Raw genomic sequence first — 19,797 nt, 5'->3', positions numbered from 1 at the left:
TCTTACAATTATTGTTTATGCCTCCTTTCAATTATTACTTTCTTTTTTAAATATTTCTTTTTTAGGTGTAGATGGACACAACACAATGTGTTTATTTTTATGTGGTGCTGAGGATCCAACCCGGGTCCCGCCCATGCTAGGCGAGCATTCTACTGCTGAGCCACAATCCCAGTCCCAATTATTACTTTCTGCTTCATATATCCTGGGGCTCTGTTAGGTGCAGATATGTTTATAATATCTTCCTGATAGATTGAAACTCATGTCATTATATAGTTTTTAAATCTATTTTGTCTGGTATCAGTATTTGCATAGAACATCTTTTTCTATCCATTTACTTTGTTTTCTTTTTTTTTTTTTTTTTGGTGCTGGGGATTGAACCCAGGGCCTTGTGCATGAGGAGAGCACTCTACAAACTGAGCTATATCCCCAGCCCTATCCATCTACTTTTAACCTACTTTTTGAAGCTAAAGTGAGACTCTTTTAGATAGCATACAGGTGGATTATTGTTTTAAAACTCATTCTAATGATCTCTGCATATTAAGTGGCGAGTTTAATCCATTTTCATCTAATATAATTACTGATGAGGATTTATTTATGTTGTTCTTATTTTTCTAGGAATCTAGTCTTTTTTGTTCAATTCTTCCATTACTTCCTTCGTTTTAACTATGTACATATATATATTCTAGTGTGCCTTCATAATATCATTTTGTAAATGAGAATATACATAGAAAAAAAAATGGATATCCTTAGAAGTGGAGTTGCTGGTCAAAGTGGGAGAAGTGTGTGCAATTAGAACCCTAAAAGCTAACACCAGAATGATCTTTAATTCTCCTACTACTTTTTTTCCTAAGAGGGCTTTACATTTCATTGATACCATCTGCTGGTTTGTCAGGAGTTCTGCTTAAACTGTGTTTTTCTGAGGAAGGGGATCTAAGTTCATATTCCATATTCCCACAGTTTAGGCACAGTTGAAACCCCTCAAAATGTGAAGGAAGGGCTGGGTTTGGAACTCATTGGTAGAGGACTTTCCTAGCACATATGAGGCACTGGGTTCAATCCTTAGCATCACATAAAAATAAATAAATAAAGGTATTGTGTCCATTTACAACCAATAAAATATTTTTTAAAATGTGAAGGAAAATGAAGCCTCTTTTCCTGTCATGATAAATAGGAAAACTTGAAAAATGAGGAACTGTGGTAAGATTGGGAACTTTTAACTCAGTTGTGTATGCCAGGAGTCCCGTGGGCTAGCTCCAAGTATTCAGAAAGTTCCAGAATCTTGGGAAAGAAAGGGAAGTACGTATGTTCTCCAAAGTCAGTTTACCAAAGAGGAATCTGAATTCTGGAGTTGCAAGATAAAGACCCATAAACCAGTAGCTGACCCTGGATTTAAATTATCTCTGAACCTTTAACTGAGCACCTATTTATTTTTATTTTTTTTTTTAGTTGTAGATGGACACAATACCTTCATTGTATAATTATTTTTATGTGGTGCTGAAGATTGAATTAAATTAATTCAGTGCCTCACACATGCCAGGCAAGTGCTCTACCACTGAGCCACAACCTCAGCCCAAGTGCCTATTTTGTGTAGCATTATTCTCCCTATTGGAAAGACCTGTATGAAGAAGGTAAAACCCTGGCCTTAATGAATCTTTTAAAATAAATAATAAAATAAGTAATAATTAAGGAGTGAATACTGGCTCATTTGTTCCTTATCCACCATATGGTCATTATTTCCCAATCTCAACCAAGGAAACTCTAGGTTCAAAGAGGCGAATCACGTCTTGTGTACAGGGATTTCATCCCAGGCATATGTGCCCAATCACTTTACTATATACTGCTTCTGAACAATCATTAGAGCAACAATAATAAAAAAGAGTAATAAGTCTCAGGGTCCTCAGGCATAGGGCCAACCACCATCTTGGCATTCCAGGGTCAGTGCTAAGACTGTCCCACTCCCCACTCATCTATTCAACAAATGCACACTGAGCATCTACTATGTGCCATGTAATCTCCTTTTTTTCAGGTGCAGAAACTGAGGCTGCAGTTGTGGCTCAGTGGTAGCACACTTACCTAGCATGTGTGAGGCACTGGGTTGGATTCTCAGCACTGCATATAAATAAATAAAATAAAGGTCCATCAACAACTTTAAAATATATATATATATATTATATATATTATATGTACACATAATATATATATATTATATATTATATGTACACATTATATATATATATATGTAAATTTTTTAAAAAGAAGCTTCTCCCAGACTATCATGCTAAGCCAATCCCAAAAAAACCAAAGGCCGAATCTTCTCTCTGATCTGCGGACGCCGACCCACAGTACGCGGGGAGCGGAAAGTAGAAGTTCACTGGATCCGACGAAGCGGGGCGAAGGGAAAGTGAGGATAGGAGCGGGAAAGACGGCAGAAGGGAGGGAGGTGACTGTCCTGTGCTCCGATGTGAACACACGACCAGTGTCCCTTCACATGGTGTACAACCACGAGGAGAAGGGAAGTTACACCCCTGTACGATGATAAGTCAACACACTCTACTGTCATGTGTATGTTAAAGAACAATTTTTTAAAATTTTAAAAAGAACCCTCTTCGAGGGATGGGGCGCACGGCCTCCCCCAACCTCCCCAGCTGGGTGTTCCAAGGCCACCTATGGAGGAGGGCACTCAGCGCTCAACTAACCCGATCCTGTGCTTGCTCCCAACACCACCACATCCGCACCGCCCGCCGCCGGAGCGTCACTGAGCACCGGTTGGGGCGGGGCCATGTCCTCGAGCAGCCCTGCCGCGGCGGTTGGGAGCTCCTCCCTTTTGCGCGTGCGCGTTGCGCGTCCCGTCGTCCCGCTGGGCTCCCGCGTCGGGGCGCGGTTGGCGGCGTCCGAGAGGAGCGCGCGCGCTTGCGCTGGCGTCGGGCTCGCGCACGCGCACCTGCGCCGGCGTCGAGCTCGCGCACGCGCACGGCACTGGCGGCGGCGGCGGCGGTTCCTGCCGGGGGCTCAGAGCGGCGGGCAGCTTTGAGGGGAACGGAGGCTCTGAGGAGTCGGCGGCGGCAGCGGCTTGGTGCTCGTGGCTCTCTGCCCAGCTTGCTTCAAGGCGGGCGGTTCGGTCCGAACCGGGCGCGCGGGGGCGGCGGCGGCGGTGGCAACCCGAAGCCTGCGGCCTAGGCCTCAGCGCGGCTGCGGGCTCAAGTACTCCGCGCAGCCGGCCTGAGGGCCCTACCCGGCGGCACCATGAGCGTGGAGGCGTACGGGCCCAGCTCGCAGACGCTCACCTTCCTGGACACCGAGGAGGCTGAGCTGCTCGGCGCCGACACACAGGGCTCCGAGTTCGAGTTCACCGACTTCACCCTCCCTAGCCAGACCCAGACGCCCCCCGGTGGCCCTGGCGGCCCCGGAGGAGGCGGCGCGGGAGGCCCGGGGGGCGCGGGCGCGGGCGCTGCGGCCGGACAGCTCGACGCGCAGGTGAGCGGCACATGGCGGCGCCGGAAGCCCGGGTCGGGCGTCGGCGTCCGGGACCTGCCTCAGCTCCCCCACTCCGGCCGGGCCTGACCTGACCGGTCCCAGGTCCCCAACTCTGGCCGGGCCCGGCCTGATCTGCCCGGTGTCTCTCATACCCGCCAAGCCTGGAGTAACCTGTTCCGGTCCCCCACTTCGGCTGCATTCCAGCTGACTTGCCCCGTTTCTCCACTGCAGCCAGACCAGGGCTGACCTGCCGTGGGTCCCTCACCCGCCTCTTCCGCGATCTGCTTCAGTCCCCCGATACGGCTAAGTCTGGTTCTTGCTCGGGCCAGATCTTAGGTGACCTGCCCTTAGTCCCCTTCCGGGTGTGTCTAGGATGACCTGTCCTAGGTCTGCCCCTGGCATAACCCAAGTTTCTCACGCTGGGACCGTGGCCTGCTCGAGCCAGGTCCGGGGGGTTCTGCGCGGGTCTCCTTCTGGTAGGTCCAACCGCCCTGTCCCAGTGTCTGTGGTCGCAGTGGTCTGGCTAGACCGCCCCCTGGCCCCCACCACATTTCCCGCTCCGCCATTCAGGCGCGCTAAGTTGTGCGAGTTTAAATTTCCCGGGGTTCAGGGACCCTGGAAGCGGAGGGTCTAGGCTCCCCGAACAGAGACAGAATGTGTGACTCGCGTGCAAGAACCACACACTCGCTGACTCTTGAGATTATTCAAGAGGTCGGTTACGTTTTGTTTTTCCTCCTTGCACTGCTTGTTGCTGAAACTGACCTGTTACATAACTCCACAGCCCTGCCTTGGAAAAGTTGTGTTTGAGTTTTGTTTCTCCAATAGCAGTGATAGTGGGTTTTATATAAAGGAGTGTGCCACGTCGGAAACTAATTTTTAATGATGTGAATGTTTAGCGAAGACTGCTTAGGTGTTTTAAATTGGGGTTGAGATTGTGAGACTACCAAGTGTGCACTTCCTGGGTCTTAGTACCTGGTTGGAATGCGGGGTGAGGGTGGGTAGGGTGGGGTGGTTGGTGTCTTGAGCTGGGGTCCTGGAGAATATGGTTACCACCTTCTGGATCTCAGATTGCCTTCACCCACTGCTTGTTTTTGTGCCTGGCACCTCCCTCAGGTTTATTTTCCTGAGTCCTCCACTAGGGAGGAGCTACAGGGCTCAGCTTGTCACAGGTGTCCCTGGGCACATCCTTGTGCTCCAGGGCTGGGGGAACCACCCCATCCTCAGCCACAGTAAGCTCAGACACTGTTATTGGGCGTGGGGGGAATCTGTGCTAATGACTGAATCACCCCTGTGGGTAGACCACCCACTTGGGCATTCTTTTAGTCCCCTGATAGGAGGCAAAAACATTTGACTCATTTTAACCCCAGATTCCTTAAAATAGAAAGCCTGCTGGCTTGGGGCATCAGAAGAACAGGTGTGCATGTATAGGTTTTTTTTTTTTTTTTTTTTCCTTTTTCAGTTTTGTTTACATTTGGTGAAGGGAGGTAGGGAGAGGGGAGAGTTTGCATGGAGAAGTGAGCTGAGCTGGGTAAAGCCTCACCTCCTTTTAGTTTCCCTGCTTTGTGGATCTCTGCTTCTCCAGCTATAAAAACTGGAGGTGACAGTTATATTTTTATTCCTTTTAGTTATAAGGGCAATCTGGATCCATGTGTAAATTGTCCAGACAGTTGTGTCTGTAAATTGAGTCCATGTGTCAAGAAGGCTTGGGGTAAAGATCTCATGATCTGGCAGCAAACAGTGGTGGGGCAGCTGAGGAGTGCAGAAAGGGGTGAAAGATAATCATCTTATAACTGTAGCTAGTATAAGACAACAAACCTGCAACAGCTTTGAGTTCTGCTGCTGTCTGTTGGCAGTCAGTCATGGGATGTGTCCTCTTTGATTTGAAATGATTGATTCACTTTCCTGCACCCGAACACTGAACTATATAAAATCAGACCATTAAAATGCATCATCAGAGGTAAACATTGCTGTTGAGCTCATTGGAGTTCTGAAGACGTCAAAGGGTGTGTCTTTCCTTACTTTTAATTAAACTTGATGACCCACCCACCTGTAGCCTAACTTTGGATTCATATTTGATGAAGGGGAATACTTGAAATCTGTTTGTATCACTAGAGGACCCGAATTTTGGGGCAGGAAAGTCTGAATATAATTGGAAAGTAAGAGAAAGTTGACTGTCCCCTGTGCCAGCTTGGTGGCATCAGCTGCTTAAAACATTTGGGAAGATTTTCTTATTTGTCCTCATGAAGTGACTGTGTAACCAGCCATTCACCAGGGGCCACCAGGAAGACTTGAGCTTCTATTCTGCCTTTTGATTTTTTTCCTACTGGATGAGTGTCTGTCAACTGTCAAGGGCAGACATTTTTGTGGCATAGCTATATTGGAATAGAATTCACATACGGTACAATTCACCTGTTGTACATTAACATTTCAGTGAATTTTAGCACGTTCAGAGTTGTGCATCCATCACCCAAATCAATTTTAGAACGTTTTATCACCCCAGAAAGAAATTTGTTTCTCATCCCTTAGTCGCACAATCTTTCCTCCCCTAATCCCAGGCAATCATTTATCTTTAACTTTCTGTCCCTGTAGATTTGCCTTTTTCTGGAAATTTCACAGTAATGGGATCATAAAGTGTGTGGTGTTTTAGATCTGACTTCATGTTTTTTCTTCCTGCCTGTTGTTGAGAATGGAACCCTAGCCTCCAGCATACTAAGGCAAGTGCCCTACTACTGAGTTACAGCCCCTGCCTTGTATCTGGCTTCATTCACATTATTTCATAAATCAATGCTTCATTTATTTATTCTATGTTATGATTGAATAATATTCCATTGTATGGATAGACCACATTTTGTCTATCCATTTGTCTTTTGATGACCATTGAGGCTGTCTCTATCTTTGGCTCTTATGGATGGTTCTGCTGTGATTCTCCAGGATTGCTACAAGTTTCTGTGTGGATGCATTTTTGGTGAGATCACTGGCCCTATGGTACCTCTGCATCTAACCCTTTGAGGAGTCACACTGCTTGCCAGTGTGCTGCCACTCTTTTTTTTTTTTTTTGAAATTTTTAATATTTTTTAGTTTTCAGTGGACATACATCTTTATTTTATTTTTCTGTGGTGCTGAGGATCGAACCCAGTGCCCCACGCATGCCAGGTGAGCGCTCTACTGCTTGAGCCACATCGCCAGCCCCAATGTGCTGCCACTCTTGATGTCTGTTCTGCTTGTGCCAGTTTTGCACAGTGGGTTATGGGAATATGCATCCCATTCAGGGTGGAGAGTGGCAGCAGGGGTGACTCCTGTTGAATTGGGAGCTTGTTCAACACTCATTTTGAAGGTTATCAAGGCTCCTGAGATCCAGGGATGAAGAGTGCTCACACATTCTGCCAAATGTCCAGAAGATAAAGGAACAGTTTTCCTTTGAGTATTTGACCCCTTCCTGGGCCCTTCCCCCACTTCTGAAAGGACACTGAAAGGTAATTTCAGAAGTTGTTTGCATGATAGCTAGGGTAACAAACTTTTTAGTCTGCACTTCAAGTATTTCCTCTCAACTGTTGGTGATATCAGGTTTCCTCCAAACAATGGAATTATGGTGAAAATGTAAGAGATGGAAACACCGCTCAGTAATAAAGAGGAAGGAACTACTGCTGCACATAGCAACATGATGCATCTCAGAATAATTCCTCTGAGTGGAAGAAGCATTCAGACGAGCGATTTCACTCACAAAATTCTAGAAAGTACCATCTAATCTACAGTAATAGAGAGCATATCAGTGATAGGGAGGGTGGAAAGAGGGTAGGGTAGGAACAGGGAATGATAAAGGGCACTAGGAGACTTGAGGGTGATGGCTGTGTTTATTATGTTGAATGTAGTGACAGTTGTGTGTTTATATATGTTGATGTGTGTCAGTTTCTAAAATTATATACCTTCAATATATGCCATTTATCGCATGTCAGTTTTACCTCAGAGGGACTGTTAAAAGAAAAATCCCATAGAGATAGCTGTCTGTGCCCATTTCAGTGTTCCAGTGACCGCCCCCAGGCTGAAAGTGCTGAGACTCTCTTACACTTTTTTATGAGTGGAACAGTTCTACGCTCACCTTCCTGTGACCCAGCAGAGAAATGAGGTGTCTGTCCACATAGGGTGGTTGGAATTTCACAGCAGCTTTGTTCATGGAAGAGTCCTAAGTGGAGAAAGCCCCAAATGGCCATCAACAGGTGAAGGGATAAAGTATGTACGTACATTCAATCGGGGACAAGCCTGCCTGTTGGCTTGGCTGGCTTTTCTTTAGCTCATATCTCCTGAAAATAGTAAGATTTGTGGGAAGGTATATTCCTTTCAGATAGGAACTCAGTGTTTTGGAGCAGATGCTCCAGGTAACCCTGAAGGTGCTGCTTGAGACCTGGGGACCTTGTTCCCTCATCTTTAGATTAGGCCTGTGCCAAGTGCTCCCTCTTTACTCACAGCTTCAACCATCAGCCCACATTCAAGATTTTACTTGTAAGTGCAGGAGCTGCTAATATATATATAAAAAAATACACCATCTTTTCTCCATTGCATGAGGGACACCATCTAGCAAAAGCTCCCAGCTGGCCTGTTGTCCAGTGAAACTGGCTTCCCTTTTCACCTGCTAAGCTCTTCACATGCAGTTTCTCTGTAGTTCTAGTATTGAGCACATAAAATAGGGTTTTCTTTTCCTCTTCACATGGCAGAATACTTAGGTTAAAAGTTGCTGCCTCATGTTCAAAACTGTGGTGCTGACTTCCTTTTGATGGATGGCTGTGTGGATTTGTCCCAAGGTCCGTGAATAGACCCTCTGCCTGCTGATCTTGTAGCTGATGGTCGTTTCCCATAGTTCCTGGTTTCTTAAGGGTTGTGAGTTGTAAAGTACACAGGTAACTTTGTCCCTTTTGGCTTTACAAACTCTCGGGTATAGCTGTGATTTCAGTGGGCCATGAGAGCATGGGAGACAAGGTGCTGCTTACCTGGAAAGGCTTGGCAGGTGCTTAGTCAGCACTTTTCACCCTTACTTGACTTGCCGTGTTCATTTCCAGATATTTAGGACTTTTCCAAGAGGCTGAGCCAACAGTACACTTAGGGCGAATGTATGGAACAATTCCTTTTTTCTTCTAATTAATTTCTTTACCCACATTTAGAATGATTAGGGGAGAAGTTAACACTTCATCGTTATTCACAAAAACCAAAGTTTCTTCTCAGTCCAGCCACCACAAGCAAAAAAATAAAATATATATTTTTCTCTTTGAAGTCTGACCACTTGCCATGAAATCTTGTTTTCAGGTGTATAAGTCAACGCTTTTTAAGTAAATTTATGGAGTTGTGCAGCCATCACGTCATTGCTTACCATTTGATTTCTCTTCACTCCTCCTTTCCTTCCCTCCTCTCTGTTTTGTCCTGCCTGTCTGTATAGCCACTCTTCCACAGCTCCAGTGTCTGTGCATGGTTTCATGGTCTGACTGCCTTGACAGATCTATGCTCATTGGTCAGTGGTCACACGGGAGATATGCCCACCTGGGGGGTGGGTACCTGCCTCTCAGCCGTTGCGCATCTGTTCATGTTTACCTTCATACCCTCCATCCAGCTGCCAGGCCAGCCTCTCCCTTTTGACCCTGGACTCCAGCACCCTGCAGGTTACCTTTTCCTGGCCTGCTGTTCTTGGAGCGCTAAGGGCAGTGACACCAGCTGATATAGAATAAGGTCTTGGCCAACTGCTATTTCTTTGTTAGAAAACTGCATGTGCAGGCTGGGGATATAGCTCAGTTGGTAGAGTGCTTGCCTCATGTGTACAAGGCCCTGGGTTCAATCCCCAGCACTGGGGGGAAAAAAACAAAAACAAAAAACCAAGAAAACTGCATGTGCTTCCCTGCTCAGGTGCAATCCTCAGGAGTGAGCTTTGAAACTAAGAGGGTCCTAGAACAGGAAAGTGGTTTGCTCTCAGGGCAGGTCTTCGTGTGTGGTAGTCCTACCTAGATTGGTGTGGGGCTAGCAGGGCTGCAAGGCTGGTGTGCTGGGCTGAGGGGTTCAGGTGGTATCCTGAGCCTCAAACTGCTGAGGGAGCCACAAATGTAATTGAGAGGAAGAGCCCTTAGACTTTGGGGGCCTGGGAAAGCACTGTGGCAAAGAGGTCACTGGACAGCCTCACAAACATGGAGGAGTTGGAAGGGGAGCTGAGACAGAAGAGGCTGGTCAGTCAGGACTGTGTGCACAAGTTACAAGTACACATGAGTGTGTGTGTGTGTGTGGGGGGGTTGCCGGGGTACCAAGTGTCCCTTCTAGGCGCATGTGCTCAGCATTGGGGTTTTCTCCATGAGGGGCTACAGACTAGAGCAGACCTGAGCTGTTCATGGCTTCCTCTGGGTCTGCCTGCCTCCTGCCCCTGTGTTGAGACAGGTCTCCCTTTTGGCAGGGAGATGCTTCCCTGAGAGGCCTTGAGAGAAGGGAGGGCTCCCCAGGTCAGTGAGTAGTAAGTTGTAGGGGCCATATTCAGATCAGAGGTTCAAGCCAGGGGAAGTTTGTGGTTGTTACCTTGGTGGGGTGCTCTCATTTTATTGGGATGGTCTAGCCTGGCAGAAAAGGGACATGATGTCTGGCTGTGCTCTGTGGAACCCAGAGCCAAGAGGCCAATCTGGCCAGGGAACCAGGGTGATGACTCTGGGCCAGTTCCCAGTGCTGTCTGCAGCTTTGCTCTCATATGTTCACAGCCTTGAATTTTTTTTTGCAAGTGGGGGCGGTGGTGGTAGTAACTGGGGATTGAACCCAAGGGTGTTTACCACTGAGCTATATCTGCAGCCCTTTTTATTTGTTTGTTTATTGTTATTATTTTTTATTTTGAGACAGGTTTCTCTTAAGTTGCTTAGGGCTTTGCTAAATTGCTGAGGCTGGCTTTGAACTTGCAATCTTCCTACCTCAGCCTCCTGAGTCCCTGGGATTACAGAAGTATACCATTGCTCCTGGTAACCTTGAACTCTTCTTGGGCAGAAAGCTTTCCTCTGAGAGCAGAATTTGACTTCCTTCCATATGTAGGGAGCTACTGGGTCCTAGGATCCCAGGTTGAAAACAGTTCTTTGTGTCTTTGTGTATGCGTTGGTCAAATAGTAGCTTGGGAACTGAATGTCTGAGCCGGGCTTCTGAGGATCCCTTTGTTGCCAGGCCAGCACATCAACATTCAGGTGATTTGGGTTGCCTGTTGGGCTGTGGGTGGCCCTTGCCCCAACCAGGGGAGGCAACTCTCTCAAGCATCAGCAGCTTATAGAGCATAGTAGATGGGCCACAGCAGCCCAGGGAGGTGGCTCTGGTCCTGGGTAGAGGCCAGGGCATTGAGTTATAGCTATACTGAACCTTCTGACAATTGTTGCCTCCTTTTGAGCACTGGATCTGCAGAGCCTGCTGCTTTATCCTCTATATAGAAACATTGAATTCAAATTTTCTAACAGGAGAGAGAATGCAAATCCAGCCTATCTACCTTTTTCCATATTACAGTTGGGAAGATTTTCCTCTCCCTTTTTTTAAAAAATGTTTTTTAAATTGTTGATGGATCTTTATTTATTAATTTATTTATATGTGGTGCTGAGAATCGAACTCAGTGCTACACACATGCTAGGCAGGCGCTCTACCACTGAGCTGCAACCCCAGCCCCATCCTCTCCCCTTTTTTTTTCTCCTCCCCGCCCCCCCAAGTGTTATTGTACCCTTACTTCTAAGGTCAAGCCATATGAATTGTGATACTCAACCCTTTTTGGTGGGGGGTAAATGAGAATTGAATTCAAAAGAGCACCTGACCACTGAGCCACATCCCCGGCCCTATTATTTTTATTCTCTGTAGAGACAGGGTATCACTGAGTTGCTTAGTGCCTTGCCTTTGCTAAGGCTGGCTTTGAATTTGCAATCCTCCTGCCTCAGCCTCCTGAGCCACTGGGATTTCCAGCTCCACCGCACCCAGCTGATACTCAACCCTTTTGATCTATAATGTACAAGACGTATTTCTGGAAGTAGAGTAGGGCATCTTTATAGCTACATTGCTGTTGTCAGACAAACAGCATTAGTGGTGTGTTTGTCAGTATCATTTGATGTGGGGCTTCCCTTTCTCCACTATCCACTTTTCCCCTTGGTTTCTGTGGAGGTTGGGTCTGGAGATGATCTCTGTCCCTAGGTTCCACTCCAGAGCATCCCCTCTACCTTCTTTTCATGCTAGTGAACTCGGGTCCAATCTGAGTGATTTTGTGAGGTGTCCACTTCTCTATTGGGTCCCCTCATCACACCCTAGCTCCTCCACATGGGTGAGGTGGGATTCATCTCAGAGTGGCTAGGGATTCATCCTAGTGCTAGGCAGGCAGGATTAAACTCAAGGTGATCTGGGGGATCTTAGTCTCTGTTGGCCTGGTGGAGGGTTCTTTGACTCTAGGGTAGACTCCAGAACCCTGTGTAGAGCAAGGGTCCTTGGACCTTTTAGATGCCCAGTGCTAAGAGAGAGGAGGGAGGGGCTTTTTTTTTTTTTTTCTTCAGTCAAGAGGGAACATGGAAAGAGGGACCCAGGGACCATCGCTCTGTTGGGCAGGACTATGTAAAGTCACCCTCTTTGTAGGTCAAAAATGGCCAAATCCCAGTGTATTTATGTGGTTCAAAGTGGTTGATTTGTCTCCTTTATAGTCTCCTTTAACTGGGTCTTGGATTTAAAAAATGATAAAAAGACATGATTAGAACATTGGGGTTGTCTATGTATATATGCAACTATGTATAGCAAGACCACAATGTCAGAACCACACCACGTTCCTAAGCAAGGTATGCGTATGTAGATGTAGAAAGCCCCGGTTCTTGTGAAGATAAATCTAAGAGTGGGTAGTAAGAAGGAGGGTTCATGCATGTGGAACATGGTATAGCGTGCATTCAGACAACCAGGATGTGGCTATTTTTCTGTAGGCTTGGAATTTTTCAGGGAGGAAAAAAAAAAAGCTGGGGAAAGTTCGGGGATTGTCTGCAGCCAGCCACAATGAGGAGGTTGGTGACTTCCGATATATTTTCATTTAAACCCTGAGTTAGAAGAATAGGTGATGAATCGCTTTAGTCTCAGCCTTTATGTTTTGAAGAAGACACATTCATTTAGCTAACACTGTTGGGGCCTCTGCTCAGGCTCAAGTCTCTTGTGTGTGCTCCTGCAGAGGGGAGGGAAATGTTTGATGCTACAGGAACTGGCAGGGCAAGGGTTCCCAGGTGCTGTTTTCTGTATCACTCCACAGGAAAATACAGATCCAAAGGTTACTAAAGATTTTCATATGTAAAAATTTTTGAAACCTCGGGCTAAAGGTGTAACTCAGAGGGAGGGCATTTGCCTAGCGTGTGTGAGGTCCTGGGTTCCATCGCCAGTACTGTAAACAACGAATCACTTACAGAACCTGGTCAGGGATTTTAGGAGCTCTTCTAGACTAAAGGTTAGTGGACTTTTTTTCCCCCTCCTTTCCTCCCTCCCTCTCTTTCTTTTTTCTCTCTCTCTTTTTTTTTGTACTGAGGATGGAACCTAGGGCCTCACACACACTACCCAGGTTCTCTACTACTGAGCTATATCCCCAACCCTTTTCTTTTATTTGGAAACAGGGTCTCCCTAGGTTGCCCAGGCTAACATCAAATTTGCAATCATCCTGCCTTAACTTTCCAAGGAGCTGGGATTATAGGTGTGTGCCATTGCATGTAGCTTGTGAACATTTTTTTAAAGGACTAAATAGTAAATAGTTTAGGCTTTGGAGACAAGAAGCAAAATTGGTAACTCAACCATTTGAAAATATAAATACTACACTCAAGTTTTGTGGCCAGGCAGCCACAGGCTGGTGCCCATTCTAGACTATGCTTTCAACCTTCTCCCTGTGGCATGTTTCATAATGCCTCCTTCCCTGCCCTGAGGCAAGGCCTCACTCCAGCACTGGCCAGCCATTCTTCAGAAGGCAGGCCTATGGGTGCCCAGGCACACACTGATAGACCCTTCTGACCCTGCTAAGTGGCAGGAGCATCATTACATGGAGAAGGTATGACCAGCTATCAAAATTTTGAACAAAATACAACACTGAAAAAAGCAAACAATGCAATTTAAAAAATGGGTGAAAGAACCGAGCATGATGGCGCATGCCTATGATCCCAGCAATGAGAGACCGAGGCAGGAGGATGGCAAATTCAAGGCTAGCCTGGGCAATTTGGCAAAGGCCCTGTCTCAAAAAAAAAAAAAAAAAAAAAAAAGGGATATAGCTCAATGGTAGAGCACACCTGGGTTCAACCCCCAGGACTACCAAAAAATGGGGGAAGAGGGGGGCAGGGGAGTTGGGGAAGGACTTAAATCAACATTTCTCTCTGAAATAGATAAAAATGGCCAGCAAGCACATGAACAGATGCTGAGCATCACTAACTATGAGGGAAGTGCAAGTCAGAACAATGAGATACCATCTCATGCCCATTTGGATACTTATAAGAAAAAACAGTTATTGGTGAGGATGTGAAGAAATTGGAAACCTTGTGCACTGTTGGTGAGAATATAGATTGGTGCAGATGTTGTAGAAAATAGTATAATAGTTCCTCTAAAAATTAAACCTGGAATTACTGTGTGATCCAGCCATTCACTCTAAGAGTGTGTTCAAAAGAATAATTCAAAATATGTGGAATGGAATTGCTGGATTATACAAAATATTTTTCTAATAAACATACCAAAATATGCAATTTATCCATTGATTGCCAAAAAGAATATTAAAGTGATGGCAGATAGTGAGATGGTTTTTCAGTTTCTGCACAGTACTTTACAGACAAGTAAAAATATCCACCAGATACACCTTGGCAACATTCAGAATGTCCCTAGGGGATTTCTTGTTGTCCCCCCACCCCCCACCCCATGAGAACCCCTGTTCTTATTTCTTATAAATAAATGACTGGTGAGTAGTAGTGGACAGGCTAGGTATCTATTTGGGTCCTGCATGGCCTATGCCACTACAGAATTGGGTTTGGGTTCTGCTTATGTCTCTCTCTTTTTTTAATTTTTATTTATTTTTTAGTTTTAGGTGGACACAATATGTTTATTTTACTTTTATGTGGTGCTGAGGATCCAACCCAGTGCCTCATGTCTGCTAGGCGAGCACTCTACCACTGAGCCACAACCCCAGCCCCTGGGTTTGGGTTCTGATAGATGTCACACATTCCTGAGGCGGTAACACTGGGGGAAGGGGTGTGGCTGAGGGATGGGATTTGGGGAGGTGCTGAATGAGGCTCCTCCTTCACTCAGTTGTCTTGTTCCCCTGATGGAGGCTTCCAGGGATGTGAGGTGTCTGCTCCCATCTTAGAGATCAGAAACCTGACACCTTCCCTGGAGGTTCCAGTCAGTCTTCCCTAACCCTGAATTTTGTACCATCACTGTGTTCCATTTTCACTGTGAGATTCCTGCTGTCTGACCCAGCCACCCTTGGGGTTAAGTGGCCTGGAGGGGTTGATGGCAGAGATTGTTGACCTGTGGTTTGTGGTGGTAGTTCCTGGGAGTGGCATTAGGAGCTCTTGCTGCTTTCTGCCAACTGAGTCAGTGTATTCTCTAATGTTGTGACCTCAGTGCCCATGTCCTGTGCAGTTCAAGGATTAGATATTTAAAATCAACCTCTTTGTTTTTTGCTGCTATAATGAATAAAATTAAAGTTATGTCGTGGATGAAAAGGATTCCATTAACATTCCCTTCATGCTTCACAGTCAAGGCTTCCTTGTGGGAAAGGGGAGGGGCCAGTGGTGTAGTTGTTCTGTATCTCCTGGAATGACAGCCAGCATTTCTCTTGCTCAAAGAGCCTTTGCTGTGACTCCAGACCTTCTGGTCTCACATAGTGCACCTGTTCCCAGGGTGGGCCAAAATGAGTTTGTGAAAGTTATCTTGCTTCTATGACCTTCAGTCATGGGAACCAAGTGTCAGCATCCTGGTTTGGGGTCATAGACATGGCTCTGTGGCCAGGCAGGGATCAGACTGCTTGTGCAGGGAAGTGAGTTAGGTGGATGCACCAGAGTCATTTTTTATTGGGTAGGTTTGATAAGGAAGAATAACATGTGAAAAACCCGTTCAGCACAAACTGTCTCAGCAAAGAGCAAACCAGGGCCTCCCTGGAGAGTCGCTATGACTGCTTATTTTGGGAGAGGCCATGGGCCTGGGCCAAGTCCTGGCATCTGTGGCCTCCCTTAGGTAACACTGCCATTCTGCTATAGGTTGGACCTGAGGGCATCCTGCAGAATGGGGCTGTGGACGACAGTGTGGCTAAGACCAGCCAGCTCTTGGCAGAGTTGAACTTCGAAGAAGATGAAGAAGATACCTATTACACAAAGGACCTTCCCATCCATGCCTGCAGGTGGGCACTTGGGGCTGGGACGCTCACCTCCCAGGCATGGGAGCCCTTGTGCTGTGATTGTGGCCTGCAGCACTGTTAATGTTGTCATTAGGAGTAAGGAAGTTGCTCATAAGTCCCTATTACTGGGCAGGAGGGTGGACCAGCATCCTCTGACACCCTGAATTCACCCAGCTGTTGAGGGTTACCCTTCCTTTAGTCTTAGCCCTGTATGCCTTCTAGGACCTGAGATCCCTCTGGTCCCTGCCCACTTGCTTATCAGGAGGATCTTGTCACAGTGGGTGAGCTTTGGGACTGAAGGGTAGGCAAAGTAGTAAGACTCTGTTACAAAGCGATTTTACTGCAGGAGTTTTTAAAAGATCTGCCTCCCTGAAGCTCATGATTCCAGGAAAATTGGGAGCGATAGACCTGTATGTTGACCAAATTTGGAATTCTCATCTCTGGCAGGGCCATCCTTTATATTTGGATTTATCTTGCTTTTTGTTTCTTACACATAAACATGAAGGAATTGAGACCCTAAGAGAGAAGATAATTTGGTGCAGGGCACCTGGCCAGTCAGTTCACATGTGGGCCTGGGCCAAGTTCATCCTGCCTGGCCCTGGGGCACACTGCCCATCAGTGATCTGTGCCCTCTGCTGCAGCCTTTTTGGCTGCATGCAGGTCAGCTTTCTTGGGCAGAGGGTGTATCTTGTTCCCACATAGTGGCTGACACTTTATTTTGGCTCTGTATAATTTATAAACTTTTATGAACACAGTAGTGTACTGCTCTGTGTAGTGATGCTGGAAAATCGTCTTGCAAGTTGCAGGGGAGTAAGCTGCATGGTCCTTTGTCCTTCCTGCTCTCTCCATGGTGTGAGATGGGCGATGGGTGTTTTTCCCCTCCCATTATAATAGTGGGGGAGGTGAGGATAAGGGGAGGCTTCCTAGCCTTAAGTGCATTTTAGTTTGAAATTGACTTTTAACTCTGTATATTAGCAGAACTCTGTGGAGAGCTGGGGATTTTTTGTTTCATTTTGTTTTGTTTTTCTTTATTTTGTTGTTGTTGTTTTGGGTATTGAGGATCTGTGGGTTGAAACCACTTAATCATTGAGCCACATCTCCAGCCCCTTATTTTTTTGAGACAGGGTCTTGCTAAGTTTTGAGATGGTCCTTGAACTTGCAATCCTCCTTCCTCAGCCTCCCACATCACTAGGATTCCAGGCATGTGTTACCATATCCAGCAAGAGCCAGTGTTTTGGATGTGTTGATTTTTCAGAAAACCTAGACCAGGAGTGGGGTAGAGAGCGGGGTCCTTTTAAGTGCTCCTTGCGTGAGCTTCCATCTGCTGCCAGGCTCAGAAAGGCCCTCCACCTCAGGGTCTGTGCCCAGTTCCCTGGGAGCACACTGCCCTCTGCCGGAGCCTGCAGCTCACTGCCCACAGCGTTGCACTAGTTGGGATTCCTGAAACTTTAGGACAAAAGGGAGGATCTAGAAGCAAGCACTTCTCACCTGGAAGTGGCTCTACAGCTGGTCTGGGTGCCCCCCCCCCCCCCCCCAATCCCAGAGTGGCCAAGCTCACCTGGCTCTTCCATGTGATCTCAGGTTTGTGAAGCCTGCATTTAACCTGAGTGACTTTCTTGCTAGGCTGGGTTTGAGTGTGTGCTTAATGAAAAACTTAAAAATGTTGTAAGAGGAAGGAATTTTACATCCTGCCAAATTAAAACCAGAGAACACCCTTCCAGCTTTAACTGTTGATGTTTGGACTCTTTTAGTTACTGCGGAATACACGATCCTGCTTGCGTGGTTTACTGTAATACCAGCAAGAAGTGGTTCTGTAACGGCCGTGGAAATACTTCTGGCAGGTAGATAATCAAACCGTGCATGTGTCTTTAATCAGTGGTGTGCTCAGATTTGTGTGTAAATTATGGAAATGTTGAAGCGAAGCGCAATATAAAATCACGCTAACAAACCTGGTTTTTTTCCTCCTCTGTGACTGGTTTAACTTGAAACAGATGGTAGTGTGTGAATGCCTTAATGTATTTACCCTTGATTTATTCTCTGTGGTTCTTTTTATTATGCAAGTAGGGTTGGCTTAATTTTCATTCCCAGTTTTTATTTCTCTGTTTCTGCAAGATGAGCCGCTGGCACGCCTGTTGGTCTTCCTTACTGGGAGGCTGTTCCCAGGGCGGTCACGGGCAACCAGAGGAGCTGGTTCCTGAGAAGGCTCACTCTGGCCCTGGCTCATCTGAGCAGTCCTGAGGCTAATTCGGGCCAGATCCTGAATCATCGGATTAAATTAAGTTCACTTGACCGTCAGCGCTGGGCTTCCCTTCCTGCTGTTGATCAGCAGCAGCTGTGACTGGGTCCCTTGTTTTGTGTTTGGGATAGGATGAGCATCCTCCTGGCGCTGAGTTTCAGGAGAGTCTAAGATCTTGCCCATGTTCTGGGTCTCCATGCTGGTGGGGATAGCCCAGGGCTCACTCCACTGCTGCCAAGAAATGGAGCAAAGTCTGGTGAGGCAGTGCTCCCAGTGCCAGCTAGGCAGTGGGATCTTTTTCTGAGAATCACATTTTGGAGACAGTGACCAAAGCTTGTAGGCAAGCTTATTTTTACAGAGACCTGACACTTCCCATATCAGCAACAGGGATGTGGACAGAAAGATCAGATCTCATGTTATCTCTGAGTTAGTGACTCACTGTGTGGTGTTCTGAGCATGGCAAGGAATGGTCTTCAGATTATCTAAGACATTCATGTCCCTTTTTCAGAGTATTGTGAATAATTCGAGTGTTACTCTGTTGGCATGAGTTCCTCTCATGCAGGAAAAGCAATTAAATAAAACTTTTCTTAGCTGGCAACCCCTGCTTCCAGCCAGCACAGCCAAGAACAGGGAAGCAAGCATAGGGCCTCCAAGAAAAAAAGAAGCCAACCACCATTGCGTGTTCTGTGTGAGTCCTGGCCAGAAATGATGGGGTAGTCATTTATCTTCAGAGAGCTTTGAATGCCATAGGATGAAGAAGGCCCAGGAAAGGCTACAGGACATCACTGTTTCTGGTTAATTGTCTAGTGGTGGCTGCTCCAGGGAAGATTTGGGAGCTTCTGGGATGCCAGAGTGACTGGAGTTGGTTAGATAACCTGAAGAGTTTGGTGGCACCTAGAGAGGGTAAGAAGGTTGGCATTTGAGTTAAAGCTTCTGGTGGAATGGAGAAAGTAGGGGAGCGTTCTGGAGAGAGGAAGCATAGCAAGGAAGACCTGGAGGCTGGCTGCATGCTCAGCTCTTATGACCTGCCTGCAGCAGTCAGGAGGAAGGCTCAGAGCAGTGGAAATGCTGGGAGAACCTGAATCAGAACAGTGTACAGGCGCACTGGGGGGCCTCCTGCAACTAGATGAGGCCATTGTGTGTCTGTATGTGGTGACTTAGCAGGGGCCGAGTGAAGTGCAGGCCACTGTTTAGGTGAGCTAGGAGGGCTATCCTGAGCCCCACTCAGGTTTTGGGGGTTTTGGGTGTTTTTTTGTTTTGTTTAAACTATCTGGTTTCTAATATGTTCAGTTATCATATTTCCTGATCTGCAACAAATTTAGGGGCCATTGCTCCAGGAAGTAGGAACAGGGGCTCTGAGAAGTGACTTTCAGTAGAAGACAGAAGTGAGGCTAGAGCAGTGGGGTCTCCTACAGGCCCATCCACTGTCCTAACAGTAGCCTCTACCCCAGTGATAGGCCTGATGCTGATGTGTTGGGTTTAAGAAAGCAGGAATTGGGGAGGAAAAAATGCAGGAACTACGTGAAATGTGTTAAGGAAGTTTTCTTTAAAAGTGGTTGAAGTTAGGGATGATTTTTGTGCTCAGTGGGAGCCAGATCAGGGGAGGGCTGCTCCCAGGGGACACCAGATGGATGAGGTGTGACCGCCTCTGCTAATGGACCATGAACGGTACCGGAACTTTTAACAGGGGCCTGAAAATTGGAAGTGGTGAAAAGCTAAAGTTTGGGTGTTA

At 46.7% G+C, this 19,797-nt stretch overlaps 1 protein-coding gene across 2 annotated transcripts in view; it reads left to right on the top strand.

Annotated features, from left to right (window-relative positions):
• The first annotated feature begins 2,986 nt into the window (after window positions 1–2,986).
• Upf1 (UPF1 RNA helicase and ATPase) overlaps window positions 2,987–19,797 on the top strand; it is a 35,146-nt gene continuing 18,335 nt past the window's right edge. Inside the window, exons 1-3 of one of the 2 annotated variants that reach the window (XM_046436873.2) lie at window positions 2,987–3,474; window positions 15,693–15,832; window positions 17,581–17,670. In XM_046436873.2, coding sequence (XP_046292829.1) covers window positions 3,244–3,474; window positions 15,693–15,832; window positions 17,581–17,670 — 461 coding nt within the window. In that variant the 5' untranslated portion in view covers window positions 2,987–3,243. The remainder of the gene's footprint in view (window positions 3,475–15,692; window positions 15,833–17,580; window positions 17,671–19,797) is intronic. The other variant, XM_046436874.2, reaches the window with a different exon arrangement.

Source organism: Marmota monax, unplaced genomic scaffold (assembly GCF_021218885.2).
Source record: "Marmota monax isolate L192 unplaced genomic scaffold, Marmota_monax_Labrador192_F-V1.1 WCK01_AAM20220418_F8-fsc00021, whole genome shotgun sequence".
Taxonomy (NCBI): domain Eukaryota; kingdom Metazoa; phylum Chordata; class Mammalia; order Rodentia; family Sciuridae; genus Marmota; species Marmota monax.
The sequence above is the reverse complement of the archived record's forward strand: the minus strand, read 5'-3'. Positions and strand labels throughout refer to the sequence as shown.